The sequence below is a fragment of the Condylostylus longicornis genome, unplaced genomic scaffold, assembly GCF_029603195.1.
Source record: "Condylostylus longicornis isolate FDR11 unplaced genomic scaffold, ASM2960319v2 ptg000091l, whole genome shotgun sequence".
Lineage (NCBI taxonomy): Eukaryota > Metazoa > Arthropoda > Insecta > Diptera > Dolichopodidae > Condylostylus > Condylostylus longicornis.
In genome coordinates this window covers 2,123,822-2,146,391 of record NW_026578059.1, presented here as the reverse complement: position 1 = coordinate 2,146,391, position 22,570 = coordinate 2,123,822, and the positions used below count along the sequence as shown (strand labels likewise).

The following is a 22,570-nucleotide window of genomic DNA, read 5'->3' as shown; positions in this document are numbered from 1 at the left end:
TAAAAAAAAAAAAAACAAATCTATATAGCCTTCTTTTATTTAGCAATTAAAATTACTATCAATAAATTAATCAAATTAAAAATTTTAATTAATGTTATGGAACAAAAAAAAAAGTTTTAAAAATCTCTTTAACAGAAATGAGAAATAGCTGTTATTAGAGACATTTGATCTGATCTGATATTATAATATCATTCGAAAATAGCATTTTGGGACAACAAAAGGGTAAGGAAAACCTATACAAAAAGTTTATTCGAGACGTCGCATTAAAAACAATTTCCGTTCTGTCATCCCAGTTCTCTATACCTTTACTTTTTGATTAATTCACTATAATTGAATAATGACTATGTATAATCAATCTGTATATCATGTTTTAAATTTTTGTTTCATAGAAAGCTGAAAGAAGAAATCATTTTATACATTTTTCTTTTATTTTCAATTAAAAACAAAATTTGAAAAATTTTAAATCCAGAGTATGAAACAATGAAAATTATAATATAAGAAAAAGAAAAAAAGATTGTTAATTGATTTCACAAATACGATTGCTGCCAAGTGTTTTGGACGTGTAAAATCCAATAAATCAGTTTATGTATTTCATAAAATAAAATAGGAAAATTTAAAAATTAAAAAAAAAATGATAGTTTTAAGTTTACACTCATTAGACTTATTAAAAAGAAATACATGTCAAGTAGTACGAGACAATTCTTAATGCTCTTCTGTGGTTACTCCTTTTTCAAAATATTTTTTTAAACTACAGCATAAGCGGCATAATTTGATATGCCACATAAGTTCTTGCCTCTTTTCAATTTCATATAACCATTTTCACCCCAATTTGGTCCCCACCAATTTTTTAAGATCCAATAATCATCTGTGTAACCTACAACAAGCATAGCATGATTTACTTGTAAATCGTTACAATTATCATCATCATAAACTCCATCGCTTAAATTTATAATTTTTTTTTTTATTTCTATATTTATATGAAATGAATAAAAAGATTTTTCTTACCCATATAATTGAAATGTATTTGGACTCGCATTTAATGAGACAGCTATCGGGCCAATTAATGCAACAGCTGCTTTTAATGCTTCTTCATCTTTTGGTGGTAATATAGACCATGTTGTTACATTTACAATAGATAAAGTTTCTATAAATTGGCATTTACCTTGCTAAATAATTCAAAAATGTCTTTTATGATTTAATCAATCAGGTAAATAACAAAATTTTTAGATTTAAATGAATTATTTTTTTGTTTTGTTGTTTCGTATTGTGCGTTTCAAATATTTAATTTAGCTTTATCATAAATTTTTGAATGGAATTCAAGTAAAGTAAAGTTTACTCAATGGAATTATAAAATTTTACTTAAAGTAAATTTAAAATTGAAAAAATGTTTTTATCTATTAAAAAAAAAACATAATTTCAAGTTTAAATTATGATCAGTTGACTCAGTGATTTATCCCTAAAAACTTTCTTAAGGAATACATAAAATACAAATTCGATAGCGGTAATAAAACTAAGCAAAAAATTTTTCGAACGTTTTTATGGAGTTGATTTAAACGTTTCCTGATTAACAAATGAAGGTTATTTAACTTTAAAAAAATGGGATTTTAACTGCAATGTTAGAAAATTTTTTTGTAGTAATTCATACTGCTACGTTATTCAAGGAAACTGGTTCCCTGATCTTTAAATTATTGTAATACGCTACTAATTTACAAATCCAGTCAAAATCAAATTACTGAATCAATGCAAAGTCACAGAAAATTTAATTTTTGAAATTTAATAATTCAAATATATTTTTTAAATGTACGTACCCTTTCTTGATAAGTATAATCATCGTGTCTCATTAAACCCCCTGTTTCTTCTAAGTATCTTAATGTATTACGTAATGAGCCTCCAGTACATCCTTTATTACCAGTTTTAATACTACAATCAACAACTTGTTGTACACTCAATTTAAACAATTTTCCAGTTCTTTTGAATACTTGTCCTTCCATACTTCTAACAATACTAAATGCATAACATGATCCACATTGTCCCTGGTTATCAGCTGTCATTAAAAAGCCTTTATCACGCCAATCAATTTCATTTGGCAAATTTTCATAATTCAACAATCCGCTACTAACCATATTATCAATTGGATCACTATCTTTATAACGTTGACTATTTACAAGTCTTACATATTTTTCTAAATACGATTTTGGTTTCTGAAAAAAAAAACTCATTATTGAAAATTAATTATAAAGTATAAAAATAAAATTTACCAAATCGGCCATAACATTTGTTCTTAAACGATATGAAACTTTACCATCTTTGTATAATTTATTATGATTTTCAATCACTTTTACATTTTCATAAAATGCACGGCGTGATCTAACTTCTTCATAATTATGTGAATATTTACGTCCCAATCCTGCCTGTAAAAGAAATACAATTAATATTCTGAATTAATTATATGCAATTATAATATAATATATTTTTCATACGCAATTCAGCTTGTAAGTTGTAGCTACCGAATTGTGTGGAAAATATTATTTTTTGTCATATAAATGTATTTTAAACAATGTATAACATAACCTTATAGTTTTGCTCTGACTTCAAAATTGTGGTAAAACGTTATTAAAATTTAGATTATGAATTGTTAATCTTGATTTTGGTCAGAATAATTTAAATAACAGGCAATTTTTTATATATAATAAGAAATATTAAAATTGTCAGCTTCTTAAAATTTTTTTTTTTTTACCTTAAATTTACTAAACTCTTTCCAATTTTTTGGTATGAATGTTGAATTAAATAATGGATTTATAGCACTTTTTCCATTATTATTTAAACAATTTATTTTTTCTAGAATTTTTGAATAAACTGTAATTAATATGATAATTTTTAAAATTTTTAACATTTTTTTCTTTTAAATTTGGTTTCAAAATAATTTAAATTAAAACCCAATATATTTTCTGTAAAAATATATTAAAAATCTATAAATAAGCAAATTTTGAGTATTTTACTTATTCAAAAGAAAAGAAAATAAAACAAATAAAATTTTGTTGTGTTAACTGTTACACTTGTTTTAAATAAAAAAACAACATATAAATTAAAATTTGCTGATTTTGAAAAAATCAGAATATTTTGCAATTTTTTTTTCGCTTTAACTTAAATTTTATATACATTTAGAATATTTTAATTAGTTCTTTCTGTTATATCATTATTAACAGCACTGCCAGAAGTTTTAATTTATCTCTACATCAAAATTATCAGTATTAATACGCAATTTAATAATTCTTTTGTAATTTCGAAGTAATATCGAATTTATATAATAATAACTAATTTTCAATTGATAACAAAAGGAGTCCGTTTAATATTTATACCGCAAAAAGTTGACAAATGAAATTCTATCTTAAATAATATTGGGCGGATATTATGGAAGCAGACAAACAAAACCCATTTCTTGTTTGTTTTAAATCCATGTTTTGGTAGAACGTTAACGTGAATGCGATAAGTAAAGTGAGTTTGATTACACACGTGGAGGGGATCCTTTGGCCCTTCTCACGTTGACAAATAAAATTTTTTGTGACCATCGAGAAATGGTATGTAATGAGTGCACCTACCACTAACTTAAAATCTGGTCAGCCCAACTGTCCCTGGTTTTGAGACAGGCAAAAATTTTTTGAAGTTCGAAAGGCCCGGACAACCGTTCCAGTGGTTAACCATAGCTCCCATCTCCTAATCGCTCAGGTTTTTTCGCGATTTATCTCCTAAACTGTTGAAATGTATATTTAAGTACTTACAAAAATATGTACGGTACCCCTATGCCAGTTAATTTTAGTTACAGTTAACTACAAATTTTAACTAAAATTTTTTACATTATATTGGTAAAGGCAAGTTTGTATTGATTTTAATGGAATTTTTTTTTTAGTTAACAGCCTAATCGTGTACCTTGCTTTTTTACTCACTCTTTATTCATATTTAAATCAGAATTTTCCGCTTTTCTAATGGATTTTTCCAATAAGATTACTCAATTTTTCAATTGGATTTTTTGCATTTATTCTCAAATTAAAGAGGAAAAAAGCGAGATACGCAATACCGAAAAATTCTTCTCATTCGAAAATTATAATATACAAATATAATAATAGTTACTCACTTTCTTCTCACTTAACAAGTAAAATAGAAAGATAGACGATCATGCCCTAAATATAAACTAAATTTTTTTGAGTTAGGTATTTTATTAGTAAAAATTGCGCATACTAAAACTTCTTTTATTTTTTTTGTTCATATACAGTGGATAAAAGCTTTACTTTGGAATTCTTTAGATTCTTTTCTTACGTGTAATTTTTTTTTATTTTAATAAAATTTTTATTAAAGGTCTCGTCTCTCTATCTCTCTCTTAATATTCTCTCCGAAATACCTTAGCCAAAGCCAAGCAAAGCCGTAATATTTGAACAGAATAATATTCTATCTTGTTTATAAAATCAGAAATCAGTGTTGTTATTTTCAACTTGTTTTTCAGTAGCATTTTGTCTTAAAAAAAGTAGTACCGAGAGCTTTAGCGTAGTAATTTGGGGTTATCATTTTCATTAACATCAAACAAATTGTAAGCCATCTGCATTAGATTATTTGTTTAATTTCTCGCAATTTTTTTAATTTTAAGAAAAAGAAGAATAAATGAACAGAAAAAAAAAATAGAATAAATAATAAGAATATATGTATTGCAAAGGGGTGGAATGAAGTATTTTTATTTTTAATAATAAAGGTATATTATAAATATATATTTATTTTTGTAATTAAAAATTACCTGGTGTACATATTTTTTACATTTTTTAGAAGGTGAAGACTTCCTAACGAGTTTCCGCAATTATATTCAAAACAAATTTCAATAAACTTATATCTTAAATGAACCCGCTTTTAAAACTTCGCGTTTATTTTTCAAACAAGGTTCAAAATTTAATTTTTTTTTGTTTTACAAGTGGCCTTTGTAATTTACAAATTACAAATTACATTTTCATAAACGAATACAAATAATTACATCTTCTAGTATAAATGCGAAAAAGTGGTAAAAATGGCTTTGCAGTAGTTTGGTAGTATAGAATACCAAATTGTAGTAAAAAACTACAATTTTAGTAAAATTAACAGCTCTAGCAGGGAGAAATACCAAAAACAAAAATATTCTATTAAAAATATTTTATATGATCTCTCTGTACATACATTCAAGTAAAACAAAAAAAAATTAAAAAATGAAATGTGTACCAATAAAATTTTTTGCCTTAACTCTGAAAATTTCTAAACACCAATTTTATTAGGTATATATCTATACCATTTTTTTGTGTTCTATTTTTTCTTTTTTTGAAATTTTGAATTCGATTAATAATATAAGAAAAAAAGTTGGATCAAACCAACGGTTTGTATTGTAGCACCTTTCCCTTCAACAAGTGAAAATACTGCTTTCAAAAACAATCTATGTAAACCACACTATTAAAATTATTTTCATTCATATATTTAAAAAATTTAAAAAATTTGAAAAATTTTTTCCACGGAAATAAGTTTCTAGTAAAAGTTTCTACCTATAAAATTTCAGATTTCTATATTCAAGGGTGTAGAAGTTTTGTAAACATGTTCACGGATTAACAAACGCACAGAGTGAAGCACTTTTTTCAAAATTTTTTTTCGGAAAAGTACTAAAAAGAGAAAAAACGTTATAACAGTTCTTTGTTTTCAATATTTTAATTTTTTATTTTCTATATCGTACATTGTAGAATTTATGGATGTATTTGAACTTAACTCAAGAATGTTAACGCAGAATTGTGAATGTACGATTATTTACAAATATTAATATAAATACAAGTAAATAGTACAGGTAAAATTACTGCTATAATAAAAAGAAAGAGAAAAAACAAGATTACAAACTATAATTCATAAATAATACATAAATACAATTATATATTTAGTTATATATATATACTTATATGATAAACTCAACAGGTAGGTGCGATCGTGTGTCTTTAAATATTCAATATCACTTTATATATACAGAGACGTATTAAATATAAAATGCAAAACAATAAAAATTTAACAAAACTTTGTTTGTACTTACGTTAGAAAATTCCTTCCATCTAAATTTTGCAACAAGACTTGAAATGCAAGATGCCTGGAAAGAAAGTTCCCTATTGATTTGTGCGGGTATTTATTAACTTCATAAAGTGACAAACAACTGACTATGACCGGATGCAAGTGAAATATTTTGCTGGAAGTATTTAACGCTGAGGAAAGTGTAACTTCACTCATTTATTATTTATACTCGTATGTTTATTAACTTAAACATTTTCACAATATACTTTAAAAAAAATTCTTTTTTATTCACAATGAAAACCTGCAATAAAATATAAAAAAATAAAAATTAACGTTGACAAACAAATTATAATTTAGACTAAAATTAAAAATCGATAGATAAAAAAAATAAAAAGATCTATGGTACATTTGTTATATGAGAAAAAACAACATAGTTGTTAAATTTATATACATATGTATGCGCTTTTTAAAGAGTTCTTTGTTATTGTAAAATCTAAATTGTCTTTATATTTATTCTAAAGACACGTCATATCGAATTTATATAATAATAACTAATTTTCAGTTGAATAATTTTCAATTTCTGTTTAGCGTGTCGTAAATGCCATAATTAGTCGTATGAAACAATACTACGAGTATAAAAAGATGTGGCGATCGAGATGACACATTAGTGTCAATTATTGAAAGTCATAAATTTTAAATGAAAAAGACATAAATTTCCCATGGTTTTACTTATTTTTACAATTTTTTGAATAAAAATCGTAAAATTCAGTTTTTTTTTTATCAAAATAACGGTTCTTAAAAGTGTCATCTGCTTAAAGTGAATATTGTGATCAGATGATAATTGCTCCACTTAAAATAAAAAAAGGGACAATTTTTTGAGTTTCTATTTTAGTTGTTTTTGAGTTTTATTCCGAAAGTACATAAAATACAAAATCAACTAATATTTTGCTTTCAAAACCTTTACTAGCCCTTCCAAAAAACAAAAGTGTGCTTGAAGCTTTTATTTTTTTATTTTGGAGGATAGATTATAAGCAAAAAGGCTTTGGTAAATAGAAATTTCGTGAAAATTCTTTAAAATCCCTGTATCTTTGAAACTGTTGAGATTTCTGGGTGTCAAATCTCTGAACAAAAATTCTACTCCTTTTTGATGCCCTAAACAATATTATATAATTTTATACTCTTTACTGAATCATCCTGTATACTTCTTCTGAAATAAGTCGATGAATGATTACCGGATTAATCGTCACTACGCCATGTTAATGTATTTCATTTAATTGCTTGTTTATATATCGGCCTAAATTAACTAAAGGTATTTTTTATCCTAAGATTCGTCTCTGTTTCAAAACAGTTTTAAAAGCAACGATTTTTTTTTTATCTTCGTTTTTTTATATTACGACGATAACGAGGTTTTTGAATTCTCGTTTGTTATTGTTGCAGGTTAATTTTTTATATAAACATTACTCTTTTTTTTTTGGTTTTGGAGAGTAAAGTAATAAATGAGCAATTTTCAAAAGAAAAAAAAAGGTAAATACTAATGTTCAGAAAAATAAGTATTTTAGTATTTACTGGGCACTAGCACAAGTCATATATACACAAATTAAAATTGAAGTGTAAGCGTTAATAATAATAATAATAATAATAAAAATAATAGTAATAATAATATTTAATAATAATAACAATAATATTACCATTATAATAATAATAAAAAAAGAGAATAAAATTTTAAAAAATAAAAAATAAATTGTAAAATTTGGAAAAAAAATATTTTATTATGAATGAAATTTATAAAATAGTGTATACTAAATGATAGTTATAAAGAAAATATATACTATAATAATGGTGACAGTGACAATGACGAGACTATAAAATAACAGCTATCAAGACGACAACAATGATAATGATGACGACGAAGAGAACGACAAAAACAAAACTATCGAATGCGACAAATGTATGACGTAAAAAAAATATTTGACAAGAAAAAAGAAAAATATTTATCAAAGAGAACGGCGAAGGGAGAGAAAGGCTGGGGCATGGTGCATAACGAGAGTTGAAGAGGTTCGACAATACAATAAAAATATTCAATACTTGCATTTATTTAATTTTTTTTATTAAATTTATTTTACTTATTCTTTTTGATTGGCTAAAAATAGCTATGACCTTTTCTATTGTTTTTAATATTATTAATGACATATTTTCACATACGAAAACACACACACTCATACACCATTCATATATATACACAAATTTATTTGGAAATTTTATATGTATAGGTGTGTTTGTGTGCGTGTGCATACTTGTTAATTCTTAAATACTTTTCCAAATTTTTCAAATATTTTCATTTATTTTTTTTTATTTTTTTTTTCTATTGTGGCTGCTAATTTTTTTAATGATATAAAAAATTGGTTAATATTTTAATGAAAAAAAAATAAGACTAATTTTATTAAAAAACGTTTAAAATCTAAACACGTGAGTGTGTGCAATTATTAAAAAAATTTTTCAAAAAATTTTAATTAATATAAGTGAAAAATATAAATAATATCATCAAATTTTAACACATTTCTTTATTTTTTTTCTCAATTTAAGAATAATATACATATGTATATATATAAATAGCACAAAAGGATAAAAAATATCAACAGGTAATAAGAAGAACTTAATAAGAGTACATAATATGTATTTGTATCTGTATAATTTGGCATATAATTAATAAAAATATGTATGTATTTTGTATGATCAAAGTTATTAAAGGATTTTAAAGTGGTTAAGCCTAAATATTCAAAATACTTTAACACTCTAGATATTACAACTATAGAATACAACAAAATAAATACTGATTGCTGAATTATAAAATAACATAAAACATCTACAATCTAAATAGAAATTAATTTGTAATCTACTCTATTTAGCAATAAAAATTATATTGTTGAATAAGTCTAGATAGACTTAAATTTTGTTACACCTAAAATTGAAAGTCATAATGTCGTATCCCTGCAATTCTAAAGTTATAGGTGAGTGTTACTTCTAGTTTAAGCAAAAGACCTGATGTAGAGGATGTGATTTATAAGATCTGATTTGAATTTTCGCGACTTGAATAATTGTTATAATAAGCTGAATTGTCCATTAATATCGAATTTCTGCCACTTTGTAGTCAGTCAAGGACTCTTCCTAATTATAAAATTGAATTAATGTCTTACTATGTCGAATTAATTTAGAGGTATGATTTAGTTTTGACTATTTATTATGTAATTTTTTTGTTTTAAAACTTGCATATATCAATTGGAAAAAATTCTCTATATTTTGTTATCGGTGTGATAGCGTGACTTACGTGTTCCTTTATTTTTATATTATGAAACTTTTAATATTAATTTTGAAAACTACCTTGAATAACTTTTTTTTTTGCTGATAAAAGAATTTAAACTTTTTTTATGATATGTATTAGAAAATATCCAGTTTTGGAAATGTTAAAGTATTTTATTCTTGAATATTAGGAATCAAAAATTTTTATATCATTCAACAAACCATTTACCTTATTTTATCGGGCATTTCACTTTTGCTATAAAGTAATTACGAAATTTAATTGAAAAACCAATACAATTTTATATAACTTATATTGGTAATCGACAATAGTGTTAACAGAGGTTCAACTTTTAAATATCCATAATATTGTACTCGTATTAACATATAATTTAGCTTATATTATATAATTGCTGAATTGAATTGTATTGACGGGTATTTTGTGATATGTGTAATATAGTTAAGATGTCCCTGACATCGGAATTACAACAATATTGTATCAACACAAAAAAATATTCAATAAATAATATTTATAAACTTAAATTGTATAGTAAATATTAGAGTATATTACACGCAGTTTCGACGTCAAGGGATATATTTATAAGTATTTGAGGAATATTGGATTCAATCTGTTGTATTATAACACCATTATATCAAATTAATTATACGATAGTAACGATTTGAATTTTGCAAAAAAAAAAAAAAACTATCAGAGAAATTTATTTTTTCTAATACAGATGTGTGCAGGTATAAGTATTTATTTTGTGCCCATATTTCTTTAATGGCAAAAGCTGAAAGACAAAATTTTATGAAATATTCATGTATATGCCATATTTTCATTATAATATTAATATACGCGTGACATACATACGCATATACAAATATAATGATGACATCATCATCATCAGCATCATTATCATTATATTATGATCAATATTATGTATTTAAATTTTTTTTTTAAATTGTATAAAATAATTATAATACAAAGGTATGGATCGGAACTATCCTAAGTGAACTTTTAATCAAAATTTATTTGTTTTTTCGAAGTCATTAGATTCTCATTTTGTTGTTGAGGTATTGCCGTTAATATTTTTTTTTAGTTTTAAACCATCCTTTTAAACTGTCAATCCTAAAGTCTCTAAAAATTGTACAAGGTCCTAAAATTGTAAGAGAGAAACAAAATTAAAAAAAAGTCACTTTAAATAATTGTCATAACAAATTTTCAAAATTTACCCTAAAATAAATTGTGACCTAAAGTGATGTTAAAATTTTCATTAACAATAAAAAAAAATGTAAAAAAAAAATCAGTATTTTACTGTGAAATTACACACGTTAATTTTATATTATATTGTAAGCAAATACAGGTGAGAATGTTATGCATGTGGGATTATGCATACATACATGTATACATGCATACATGCTTATAAAATATATTATGGATATTTTAATAATGTAATACAAATTCTGTTTCGTTCAATCAGGTTTTTCTTTCTTTTTAGTTTATGAAAGTAATTTTGGGTAACCCCTCCGTGGGGTGTAATACAGAAAAACAAAATAATTATAAAATATGTACATTTGTATATGAATATACGTAAATTGTAATCAAGTATAATCATAATATATGTATTCAGGTAATAAGTAGCATGACATTATAACAATAATTTTCTCACCAGAGGCCACCTAAATGCATGTTTAGATAATTCCAGTCACAGTGAACAGAAGTAGAGACGGAGAGAGAGAGAGAGAGAGAGAGAGCGAGGAACAAAAATCGAAATAAATTTGATATTACGAGTATAAATTATTTATCAATATATATATGTATAATTGAAAAAAATTGATAAAAATTATATATGTATTAACTTAGGCTACAAAAATTTTAATAGTGCTTGTCCCGACTTCAAAATTGCAGTAATACGGTCGATATTAATATACAATTCGCGCTATATTATTTTTGATTGCTGAATTATGTACACTGAAAAAAAAAACACATATTACTGCTTTGTAAATAAAATATTTGATAACTCGTAGTATTATATAACGAACATCTCCACTTTACGAACAATTTTGTTTGATAGTAGCATTTTTAAAAATTTTCCTTGAAAAAGAGTCTATAATACGATTCTCTATTTAACGGAATTCTGTATATAAGAAAACAAATTCAATTTTCAATTTCTAGTAAATACCGTCTCCAAATAATAAACAAAAACAAACCTTAAAATATCTTTTGACAATTCGACTAAAAAATTTTACTCTTTTATTTTAATTGTCATTTGGATGGTATTAACAATTGATATGCTATTATTAACAGTAATTTTTATGAACAGAGTTGTATTTTATTTATAGTTTTTTTGCCAAAAAATAATGACATAAACATTTCAAAATCACTTTTAAACTTTAGTATATGTACATATGTATATATTTAATTTTTATAATGCACATAACATAATTATTGCATTTTTTATTGAAACTCTCAATGTTATGAACTTTTGTTTGTAATAAAGAAAATATCTCTATATTACAAATCGTGTTCGTAATAATAGAGAACCTCTTTTTAGCAAAATCTCCATATAACGAATAAAACTCTTGGGATTGTGGGTGTTCGTTACATGGTGATTCCACTGTATATGGATAAAATAAAACTAAAAGTAATATAACGTATAGAAATTTCGTGGATGATTTAATTATAATGTGTGATTGTTCTTATAAAAGTTGTAATAAATGTTGTAGTAAAAGTGTACAGGTGGATTCAGCAACAAGTTAGGAGCTATATACCATCGGTTAGAGGATCGAAAGTGAGCAAAAATTTTATTCCTTAACAACTTCACATGAATTTTTTTGAAATTTCCGAAATCCTTTCTACAGAATTTTGCCTAGCTACTTAAGCTCATAACTTTTTGTTAAATCACCCTGTATAAATAGTTTTCGGAAAGGATAGGAAATATGTGGGAAAATTAGTTATAAATTATGGTTGTCTTGATTTTGAATATCAGGCTCTCTTTAAAAAAATATCTAATTTATATAACTTTTTCTCAGTGTAGCATTGCAGTAAAACTACATTTTAAAGTCACAATATCCCTATTTTTATAACTTCATGCATAAGGGGGGGCTTAGTGTAATTTGACCATAGTACAAAAACTTTTTCAAACGTAATTTTTATATTTTATTTTTAACAGTAAATTGTCGTGTACTATTTTATTTTAGTAAAAATTAAAATGAATTGCGGATGTGTAAGTCAGGGGGAAAAAGTAAATAAACAAATTATTTTTTTTTTTTATATTTCCACTTTCCTTATTTACGACTTTTTTTTTAATAAAAAAAACAATCATTCAAATTCCAATTGCATTCCATAATAATATCGTTATTAAAAATGTTGAAGACAATATTTATTACCTATGTATTTTACATATGTATTACATTATACATTTGTATTTGTGAGTTGAATTCCATACAAATATGTATGTATTTCTGTTTGCATATACGTTAAAGACAGTTAGTCATGTTCATATATGGGAAAATATTTGACGAATGAATAAAGAAAAAAAAATAATAATATAATAATACAGTATGCTCTCGAATTTTAACTCAATTATTTAACGGAATTCTCATAAATATTGTAGTTATAAAGTCACCAGATTTCATACCAAAACTATATTAGATTTATATTAGATTTATTATTGATGATATTTAAAATCATATGGTGCTTGCTAATGATACGAGTATTTAAAATTTCCTGACTTCCAGTACTGCACAATTCAACTTTTAAATTATTATTACCATATTACACCAATTTAGCCATTACGAATTTAATAGAAATTTGAAAATATTTACATTATTATAGACTTAACATAACTGCATTATAAAAAAAATAATTTTATTTTCTATTTTCAGGAAATCCTATATAAAACTAATTAAATTGAAATACTTTAATTGAAAACGAAAATCAAAATTTTAACGAATTACTCAAATCAAAAAAAAAAAAAGAGATTTATGAAAATTTATACCCCATATGTGTAAAAATGGCATTTCATTCAAATGGAGGCGCTTATTCTGGTGATGAGCGTGAATCTAGAAGCGGTGGTGAAGAAAGACCTGATAGTGATTTAAGTGATAAACCAGTTTATTTATTGGAACATTTAGCAACATTTACAGTTAATAAAGAAACCGGTATTGTTTATCCGTCAGATGGGATGAGAAGACTTTTACAATTAGAAAAAACTACTGGAATATGGTCACAGAAAATGCAATTATGTTTAGATAATCATTGGGTTCTTATTATGGATTATGAAACTGGAGTCAGTTTGATTATTCTTTCTCTTACTTTTACAATTAGAAATTTTAACTTTTTTAAAAATTTTAGAATGTAATTGAAAGATTTCCAGCATCTCTAATACAGGATCCAACAGCATTTACAAGCAACAGCCCAATGGAAATTTATAATAATATTTTAGTATTTATTGTTGCGGGAGGTTCCGGTTCAAGATCAGAAATGCATATTTTCCAAGTATGTATATAAAAATGTTCCTAATTTCAAAATTGCAACAATGTATTTTTTATTTATTTTCAGTGTCAAAGTATATCAGCTATACATTTAGTTGAAGATTTAAAACAATTACGTAATGGTAAAATAGTAACACAATTACGAGAAACAACTATACCGCCAACAGCATCATCTAGTGGTAGCAACAATCAAGCTATTATTAAAACTAATCCTCACCATCGTAATGAATATAATCGAGATAATGCTATAGGTGGTAGTAGTGGTGGTGTTGGTGGTGGTATATTTAATCATAATGAAACTGATTCTGAATTGGGAATATTGAATGATGAAACAAGTTCAACATCAAGCGATAAATATGAAAGAGATGTTACTGTATTAAATCATTGTTTTGATGATATTGAAAAATTTATAGCACGTTTACAGCATGCGGCTGCAGCATCAAGAGAATTAGAAAGACGACGTCGCAATCGTAAATCAAAAAAGAAAGATCCTGGTGAAGGTTTATTGACATTGAGAACACGTCCACCACATGAAAAAGAATTTATCGATATATTTGCAAAATTTAAATTATCATTAAATTTATTAGCAAAATTAAAAGCACATATACATGATCCAAATGCACCAGAATTAATACACTTTTTGTTTACACCGCTAGCATTAATTGTTGAAGCATCAAGTGATACATATTATGAATCACATTTACCTGCTCATGTTATTAATCCGTTATTAACTCGTGATGCTATTAATTTATTGAATAATTGTGTTACAAGTAAAGAAACTGAATTATGGAGATCATTAGGTGATGCATGGTTAATACCAAAAGATCAATGGAAAGGACATATTGGTAATTATCATCCAGTATTTTTTGATGGCTTTTCACCAGATTATCCAGTTGTTGATGATTTAGAACAACCACCATCAACACCAAATTTAAATACAAAACGTCAACATATTGTTGATACAACACATTTTATAGCAAGACAAAATCAGCAACAACAACAACAACATCATGGTAATAGTCAATTACATCAAGTACAAAATAAAAATGGTTATGATTTAGATAGAGCAACACAATTAAATCAACCACAACCACAACATCATCATCATCACCATCATCACCATCACAATGAAAGGTAAACATATAAAATTAACAAATGTAACTAATATTTTCATTTCCTTATTTTATAGTGCATCTAATGTTGGTGAACGTTCAGGATTCCGTGATTATAGTGCGCGTAGTGATATTTCAATAGATTCAATTGAGAGGAATGGAATTCAATTGAATTCTCAACCAGGTTCAGGTTTGAAAAATCTTTTTTTTTCTGCAATAAGTAAAATCTTTTTAATAAATAAATTTTCATATATATAGCTGCAGCAATACATTCATTGGTTGGTGGTATACAAAATATGGGTACAAACAGTAATAACAATAATAATAGCAATAACAACAATAATAATAATATTGGTGGTCCATCAAATAGTGGAATTATATCAGAATATCAACATACTGAAGTTGAATTATGGTTAGAAAAATTGCAATCACGTGGTGCCAAAGTTGTTCAAGTGACATATCCAAGAACAGCAAATAATGATAAAGAATTAACTGTTATTAGAGGTGAATTTTTAGAGGTATGTATGTGTAAAAAAATTTAATAAGTTTCGAAGTCACTTAGAAAATACTTGCATTCATACATAATTCAGCAATTAAAAATAATTTTATTTTTAATTTTAGATACTAGATGATACTCGAAAATGGTGGAAAGCTAGAAATATTCGGGGACAAACAGCTCATGTGCCACATACTATTGTAACTTCGTATAATTTTGAAAGAGATAATGATATATTTAATAATTCAGGCTACGCTCAAAATTTTACTAAAAGTAGAATGAATGTAATTATTATACAATTAAATATTTTTTTATCTAATGTTAAAATAACCAATATTTTTTACTGCAAAACTGCAGAAATACAATTAGACTTGCTTGACTGTATAGTTATTATAACTTAAAAAAATGATAATTCAAATATTCATCAAAAAAACTTGTGATTTGACTTTTATCGGGAAAAAAAGTTGTTTATCGTAAGTTAAATCCGTGCATCATAAGTTATTTGATAAATTTTTGAATTCGACCAATTATTTTGACCAAAAATTTTAGATATTCCTATTTTAGTAATTCTGTATTATTACACAAATCTTCAATTTTAAAATCAGAATGAAATTCAATTTCTCAAATTTTTTTTAATATAGGAACCGGAAACATCACAACAGAACTCAGCCGAATGGATACGAAACAAACATATTGGTAAGAAAGGAGAATTCCGATATTTCTAGAAACAAGCAAAATGAAAAAAAAAGGAACATCGTTACATTTTGTTTTTTTATTTTTGTGTGTGTACAGTGCTGTAGTTATTCTTTTTTTTTTTTTTTGTTTTGCAATATTGTTTTTTTTTTATTTATATACATTGTGTATTGGCCGGGGACGATTTTCTTTCAAAATAATACGAACAAAAAACAAAAATACTTTATTTTTTTCATATATAAATTAAATTAAAAATTATTGTAAATTTTAAATTGTATTCACGTACTTATATATAAGTATTTATATGTATATATACTTATATATATTCATTTTGTATATGTATTACCTTATTTGTATATTAAAAAAAGTGTATGGAATATCCTTTATAATTTTTAATTATATTAAAAAATATCAATGATTTTAAAATTGTAATAATACTGTAATTTAAAATCTATATACTACGCAATTCAGCAACTATATAACTTTTAGGCTGAATTGTGTATGAATAATGCAATTTTGGAATCATGATAAGTATTGTTATTGCGTGCCACCATGATATATATAGAATTCCAAAACAAAAAAAAAACAATTTAAAATAATATTAAAATTGAGAAAATTCTAAAAAATAAAACTATATAGGACTTTGAAATTGCATTAACACGGTATTGATAGACAATTCAGCCCATGAATTGTAATTGCTGAATTGTGTAACAATACAGTATTACAGCATTTTTGAAGTTGTATTAACAATATGCATAATTAAATACTCAAAAAAGTTAGTTTGCGCAAACTCTACTTTTCTTTTCTTTTTTATATGTTCATTATTTATATACATATATATATGCTTGTATATATATATATATAAATATAGATATATTTATGTAAAATTAATAAGTATATATCTTTTTTAAGAATTAACAATATGATTAGCTATAATTAAATCAAAATTAACATAAAATATTTTGTTTTTTATTACAACATTTTGCATTACAATTTTGTATTACAAAACATTTTGTTTTTTATGATATAAAAAACAAAAGTTAACAAAAAAATGTAAAAAAAAAAGGAATTATGCTCAAACATTATATGTATAATTGAATGAAATGTATATTGTATTCAAATAATGATATAACATTCAAATATGAGTATATTAGAATGTAATATCAAAAACGAATACTTACACATCATATAAATTTATGTATTATACTTGTTAAATATTTATACTCGTAATATTTGCAATATTATTTTTATCTAATATTTCCCTTTAAATCTAAAATTACATTAAAACTTCTTAACATAATTTAATTAGCATTTATTCAGCTTGAACTGTGGTTTTTCAAAACCAATTAGCACTATGTTGTAAATTGAATTGTGTAGTATAATAAAAAAATTACTCTAATTCTGAGATCAATGGAATTATATATTGTCACTGATGTTTAAATTATAGAAATTCAGTCTATTGGCTGAATACCAATTCCAAATAGGAAGCATTTTTTTCTTCAATTACTTTGACTTAACCATAATTATTAAAAATTTTGTTTACCAATTTTTTTTCCATTTTATTTTTAAAACTTAAATCAATAATTATTTTAAAATGAAATATTAAACTTTTTTTTTAAAATATTTATTATAATTAATTATAAATTTTATTTAAAAAAAATACTACCCATGACTTAATCTATATTTATATATAAACATTATTATTATGTATAATATATGGTTGAATTCAAAATTGCATTAATTGTTTTATTATTATTATTTTAAATTCATCAAATATGCAATTTATAATTTGAATTGTATAATTTATATCGCGTATTATCGCACTTTTGAAATCAGAGTACATGTATATAAATCCTTGACTTCCAAAATGCAGTAATACAATGTTAATAATAAATTCAGCTTATAAATGTGAATTGCTGAATTATGTATTAATACCACATTACTTCATTTTGGATGTCAAGGAATGTGTTATGAGTATTACTGCAATTTTGAAATCTCAAACAATATTGTAATTTATAAGAGGAATATAAATAGAATATGAACAAAATTATTTACCTACCCTTAAATAATGAAAAAAAAAAATTTATAAACTTTTATATATGATTATATTGTACATATATATAATATATATGTATATAAATTGCATCTATAGAATACAAATTTGCCAAGTATTTAAGTTTATTTTATGCTTTTAATGCACATATAACAACATAATTTTTTTATGTGTTTCGACATGTTTTGTAATTAAAGTACACTAGGTCCTCGATTTATGACAGCAATGATTTCCGAAAAACTGCGTCGTAAATCGAATCGTCGTTAAACGAGTTTTTCTTTTAAAAAGTATAACTCTGCAATTTGAAGTTAGAGAGAATTTATGCTAAAATCACACTTAAATTGCTTAAAAATAAAAGTATAGATAAGAGTAGCAAATTTCATATTACTATTTTTAAAAATTTTTTTCGTATTAATTCCATAGCAGCAATTTTGTATACATATATATGTATATGCAATTCAATTTTAATATATAATGTAGTAAATAAAATCCATATTTAAGTTTTATTAATTTTACTTATAATTTTTTTTTAACAATTTAGATTTTTATTTAAACAAAAAACAAAAAAAAAGAAATAAAACGATAATAACATGTTATAATAAAAAAAAAACACGAATACTTTTAAAATAATTGTACATATATAGTATATTTGACAGTAAAAATGACAAAATTACATAATTGATTTTTCTTCTAATTCAAAATTCACATATTATTATCACTACAATTTTGAGTAAAATTTCATCATTCAAGGTCTCTGATTTCAATTGTAGTAATACGATATTCAAAATTGTAGTAATACGATATTAATTTACAATTCAGCATACGAGCAATAATTACTGAATTTTGAAAGCTACGAATACTGTGCAATAAAGATAATTGGAGAGGCGCTCTAACAAAGGATTTACACCATATTTGTACAATTTTGAGAGCAGAAATTCTTCCCTTCGTTTTTAAAAAGTTTAAATCAAAATTTTATTATTAAATATAAGAAAATTCATTGTATGTTTTAAAAATTTTATTTTTTGTTTTTACGTTATATGTGTGTGCGTTTTTTCAAATTTTAGTGTGTTTTGTTTTTTTATTGTAATATTCTTTGACTTTAAAATTGCAGTAATAAATACAATTAATTAATCATTATAACTCATAAACTGAATTATAAATTAATTCAATATTATCGCAATTTTTAAGTCAGGAATTCGTTATGTTAAATTTAAATTCGGTATTTGTTTTATTTGTATTTATTTTGCTTCATATATTAACGTAAATATCAAGTTAATTATTTACACAGAGTAAGTTTTAAATATTGTTCATGATATTTTCATATTAATATATATTTTTATTTTGGCTTTTCAATTTTTTGCTGCACAATATATTAAATAATATTAAGTAAATTTAAAAGTACATCGAAATTTACGATTATGATACTATTCTAAATAGTTGCCACACATGTAAAATATTGTCAATTTACTACGCTCACGTTGTTGAGTAAAGTAAATTGATTAAATAAAACATGAGATATGTTTAATTTATGCCTCACAAACTGATCGATGCATTTTTAAATTTATTACACCTTTCATATGTTTTTGATTGATGTTTATATTTTACTTTGCAATTATTTTTTTTTGATAAAACAAAAAAAAAACATTAAATAATTATATGATATATATGATAGTTGATAATGAAATTGGGAAAGAGAATTATAGTGACAATTATAGTAACTACAGTAGATATAACAGCAATGATCGTAATTCACCGCCTCCTCCCCCGCCACCACCACCAAATGGTAAATTGTTTTTAAATAACAAAATTTATTATAATGTCGAAAAATTGAAATAAAAACTAATTTTATCGAAAATTTTTATTTGAAAAATCAATCAATTTACAAATTATTTCAAAAATTCATAAATACTGTATTACTAAATAATTCAGCAAATTATAACTTATAAGCTGAATTGTGAATAATGCTTTGAATTGTCTTTGATACAATGAAATATTTTCGATAAAAAAAGAATAATAATTACTTTTTGAATTTTGTTATTGGTTTGTTGGAATTTTTTTTTCACACTTTTTGACACCAATCAAAATACCCTGATATCGGAATTATATTAATATTGTATCACTTTACAAAATCCAATAATGAATACGCACTATTCCTAATTTAAACTGTGACAACTCAGCTTTTGTTTTGCAATTTTTTATTGCTTTAGAAATCAATATTAACACAATTCCGATGTTAAGGTATCAATCAAAAAATTACAATTTACAAAAAAAAATATTTTTAATTTTATTTTCATTATTATAAAATAATTTTTTAATATCTTTCTGCAAAAAAAAAAAAATGTTCAGCTTCTAAACAAAATAATGAATCCGAAATTATGACTATTGGTGGTGCATTACAAAATGAAAAGAATAATAATAATAAAAATAATGAAAATATTAACAATAAATCTTCATCGCCTGATGTACAAAAGGAATTGAAACATGTTTTAACATTATTTCGTGAGAAACGTCGTAATTTAGAAATTATAAGAACACCTGAAATTTATATACAACAAAATTCGAGTCCATCAGAAGTTCAAAATTGGTTAAAAGCTAAAGGTTTTTCAAAAGCTATTTGTAATAATTTGAAAGGTTTAAACGGTAATGATTTATTTGCATTAAAACGTCATCATTTAGAAGATATTTGTGGATCATCAGAAGGTAAACGTCTTGCATCACAAATAACAATTCAAAGGAATTGTTGTGAGGTAAGTATATTTGTATTACTTTTGCAATTCTTAATAAAATAATTGGCCTTTTTAATGCAAAAGATTTGAATTTTAAATATTGATGAATCAATGCCATCATCACAAGTGCCTTGTTACCTCCTCAATTTAATTTTATTTATTGAGCTCACGAACACTTTCGTTCACAATTCAAAAATTAACTATTATAAACTGCATTGAAAATACAGTATCATTACGATATGAGTAAAGCTGATCCATTTTTATTGAATTTATATTATATCATTCGTTTTTTTTTGCGCTTTCTTTCTCTTTCTATTGAATATTTTTTAAAAAAATTCAAAAGACTTAAGGGAGAAACTTTCAATTTAAGAATTTTTTTTCATTTGCTTAGAACATTGGTATTAACATTAAAAAAAAAAATTTTTTTTATTCGATTTTTAAAGTTTCTTATTTAGTAAGTACTGACAATCAAACCATTGTCTTTCTGTTACAAATTGATTTAAAAATTAAGGGAGTTAATTTGTCTATTTTAATAATTTCTAAATTTATCATATAAAAAGTTATGATCATTTAACATAAGTGAAAAGTTCAGCTAATCTATGTGAATCTCCTGTTTTATAGAGAGCGTTCCACTCTTTAAGGGTCTAATGTATTTAAATAACAAATTGGTGTAGGTAGTGTAGTAAAATACCAATTTAATGTCAACTTCAGTAATACAATTTTCAATGTTAAATAAGTTAAATTGATCGTATCGGTACCTAAATTGTTAAAATTTCAAATATTATTGAAAAAAAATTTTTTTTACAATGTTTATTTTTTTTATTTTAATAGTATAAAACTGCAAGATCATCTGAATTACAAGCAATTTTAGCAAAAGCTAGAGAAAAAAGTGAACAAACTTCTTATAACTCTGTAGCTCAGAATTAAAACAAAAACAAAATTGAAGGTGAAAAGTGAGGGTTCCGGTATAATATATTTGAAACTTTTATATTTTGAAAAAAAAATTTTAAAATAAATATTATATTTATAATAAAAATTTTATTAAAATTTCTTAAAATTTATCTTGTGTAATGTAATATTTTTATAAAATCTAGAAACCAAAGTAATATAACAAAATTAATATTAATATAAATTAAAACAAAATTTTAATAATTGTACCAAAGTTTATATTTTATGTAATAAATAAATATCTATAAAAATTTTATCTATTCTAATAAGTTGTTTAATTTGAGAAATTCCACACAATCTACTAAAAGCCGTCCTAATAAACTCAAATGTGTTTTCTGTCTATTACAACAAAATCGAATTTTTTCGTTTTTTTTTTGTAGTTTTCTCTAACTCGATAATTTTGTACGAAATTTTTATTACAAAATTTTGCTTAGCTCCTTAGGTTTTAATACAAGTTCGCAAACGTTAAAATAAGTTTTATGGTATAGGAAATATAGTACAAAAACCGTTTCTATATGTAAAGATTTTAAAGGCCCTAATAAAAGCAGTTGACATTTTAAAAACTATTATTTGGGTAAAAAAATATGAAATTTTCAAATTTTTATTGAAACACATAAATTTTAGAAAACAAAATAACGATCAGCTTTTTTCAGACGAATTAATAAACCATCAAGAGAAAACAATGTTCGACTTTAAA

General features: G+C 24.1%; 2 protein-coding genes across 6 annotated transcripts; one reads left to right on the top strand and one right to left on the bottom strand.

The window, feature by feature from the left end:
* Position 1: 1 nt before the first annotated feature.
* On the bottom strand, positions 2–9,597 carry LOC129613733 (procathepsin L). The gene is made up of 5 exons (XM_055527920.1): positions 9,581–9,597; positions 2,259–2,436; positions 1,809–2,201; positions 1,006–1,166; positions 2–939 (listed from the first exon to the last, which is right to left on the bottom strand). Exons 1-5 carry the CDS (start codon positions 9,595–9,597, stop codon positions 744–746), a joined length of 945 nt encoding a protein of 314 aa, XP_055383895.1. The 3' UTR covers positions 2–743.
* LOC129613785 (epidermal growth factor receptor kinase substrate 8-like) lies at positions 7,620–22,113 on the top strand. Of its 5 annotated transcripts, XM_055528020.1 has the most exons (12): positions 7,717–8,109; positions 13,237–13,640; positions 13,706–13,849; positions 13,913–14,858; positions 14,907–14,979; positions 15,035–15,147; positions 15,216–15,475; positions 15,579–15,737; positions 16,095–16,149; positions 19,872–19,982; positions 20,546–20,946; positions 21,757–22,113. In XM_055528020.1, exons 2-12 carry the CDS (start codon positions 13,365–13,367, stop codon positions 21,850–21,852), a joined length of 2,634 nt encoding a protein of 877 aa, XP_055383995.1. In that variant the 5' UTR covers positions 7,717–8,109; positions 13,237–13,364; the 3' UTR covers positions 21,853–22,113. The 5 variants fall into 5 exon arrangements, with proteins under 5 accessions (XP_055383994.1, XP_055383995.1, XP_055383992.1 ...); XM_055528019.1 differs by lacking the exon at positions 7,717–8,109 and adding an exon at positions 7,620–7,664 and having other exon boundaries at positions 13,913–14,979; positions 21,757–22,112; XM_055528017.1 differs by having other exon boundaries at positions 7,721–8,109; positions 13,913–14,979; positions 21,757–22,112.
* The last annotated feature ends 457 nt before the right edge of the window (positions 22,114–22,570 follow it).

Bases quoted from the DNA above. Each gene is read 5' to 3' on its own strand.
- LOC129613733 (XM_055527920.1), bottom strand. The intron at 2,202-2,258 runs GTAAATTTTATT...TTTTTTTTTCAG, and splicing joins CAAATGTTATGGCCGATTTG to AAACCAAAATCGTATTTAGA. The intron at 1,167-1,808 runs GTACGTACATTT...TGAATTATTTAG, and splicing joins ATTATACTTATCAAGAAAGG to CAAGGTAAATGCCAATTTAT.
- LOC129613785 (XM_055528019.1), top strand. From the start codon at position 13,365: ATGGCATTTCATTCAAATGGAGGCGCTTATTCTGGTGATGAGCGTGAA. The intron at 14,980-15,034 runs GTAAACATATAA...CTTATTTTATAG, and splicing joins CATCACCATCACAATGAAAG to TGCATCTAATGTTGGTGAAC. The intron at 15,148-15,215 runs GTTTGAAAAATC...TCATATATATAG, and splicing joins GAATTCTCAACCAGGTTCAG to CTGCAGCAATACATTCATTG.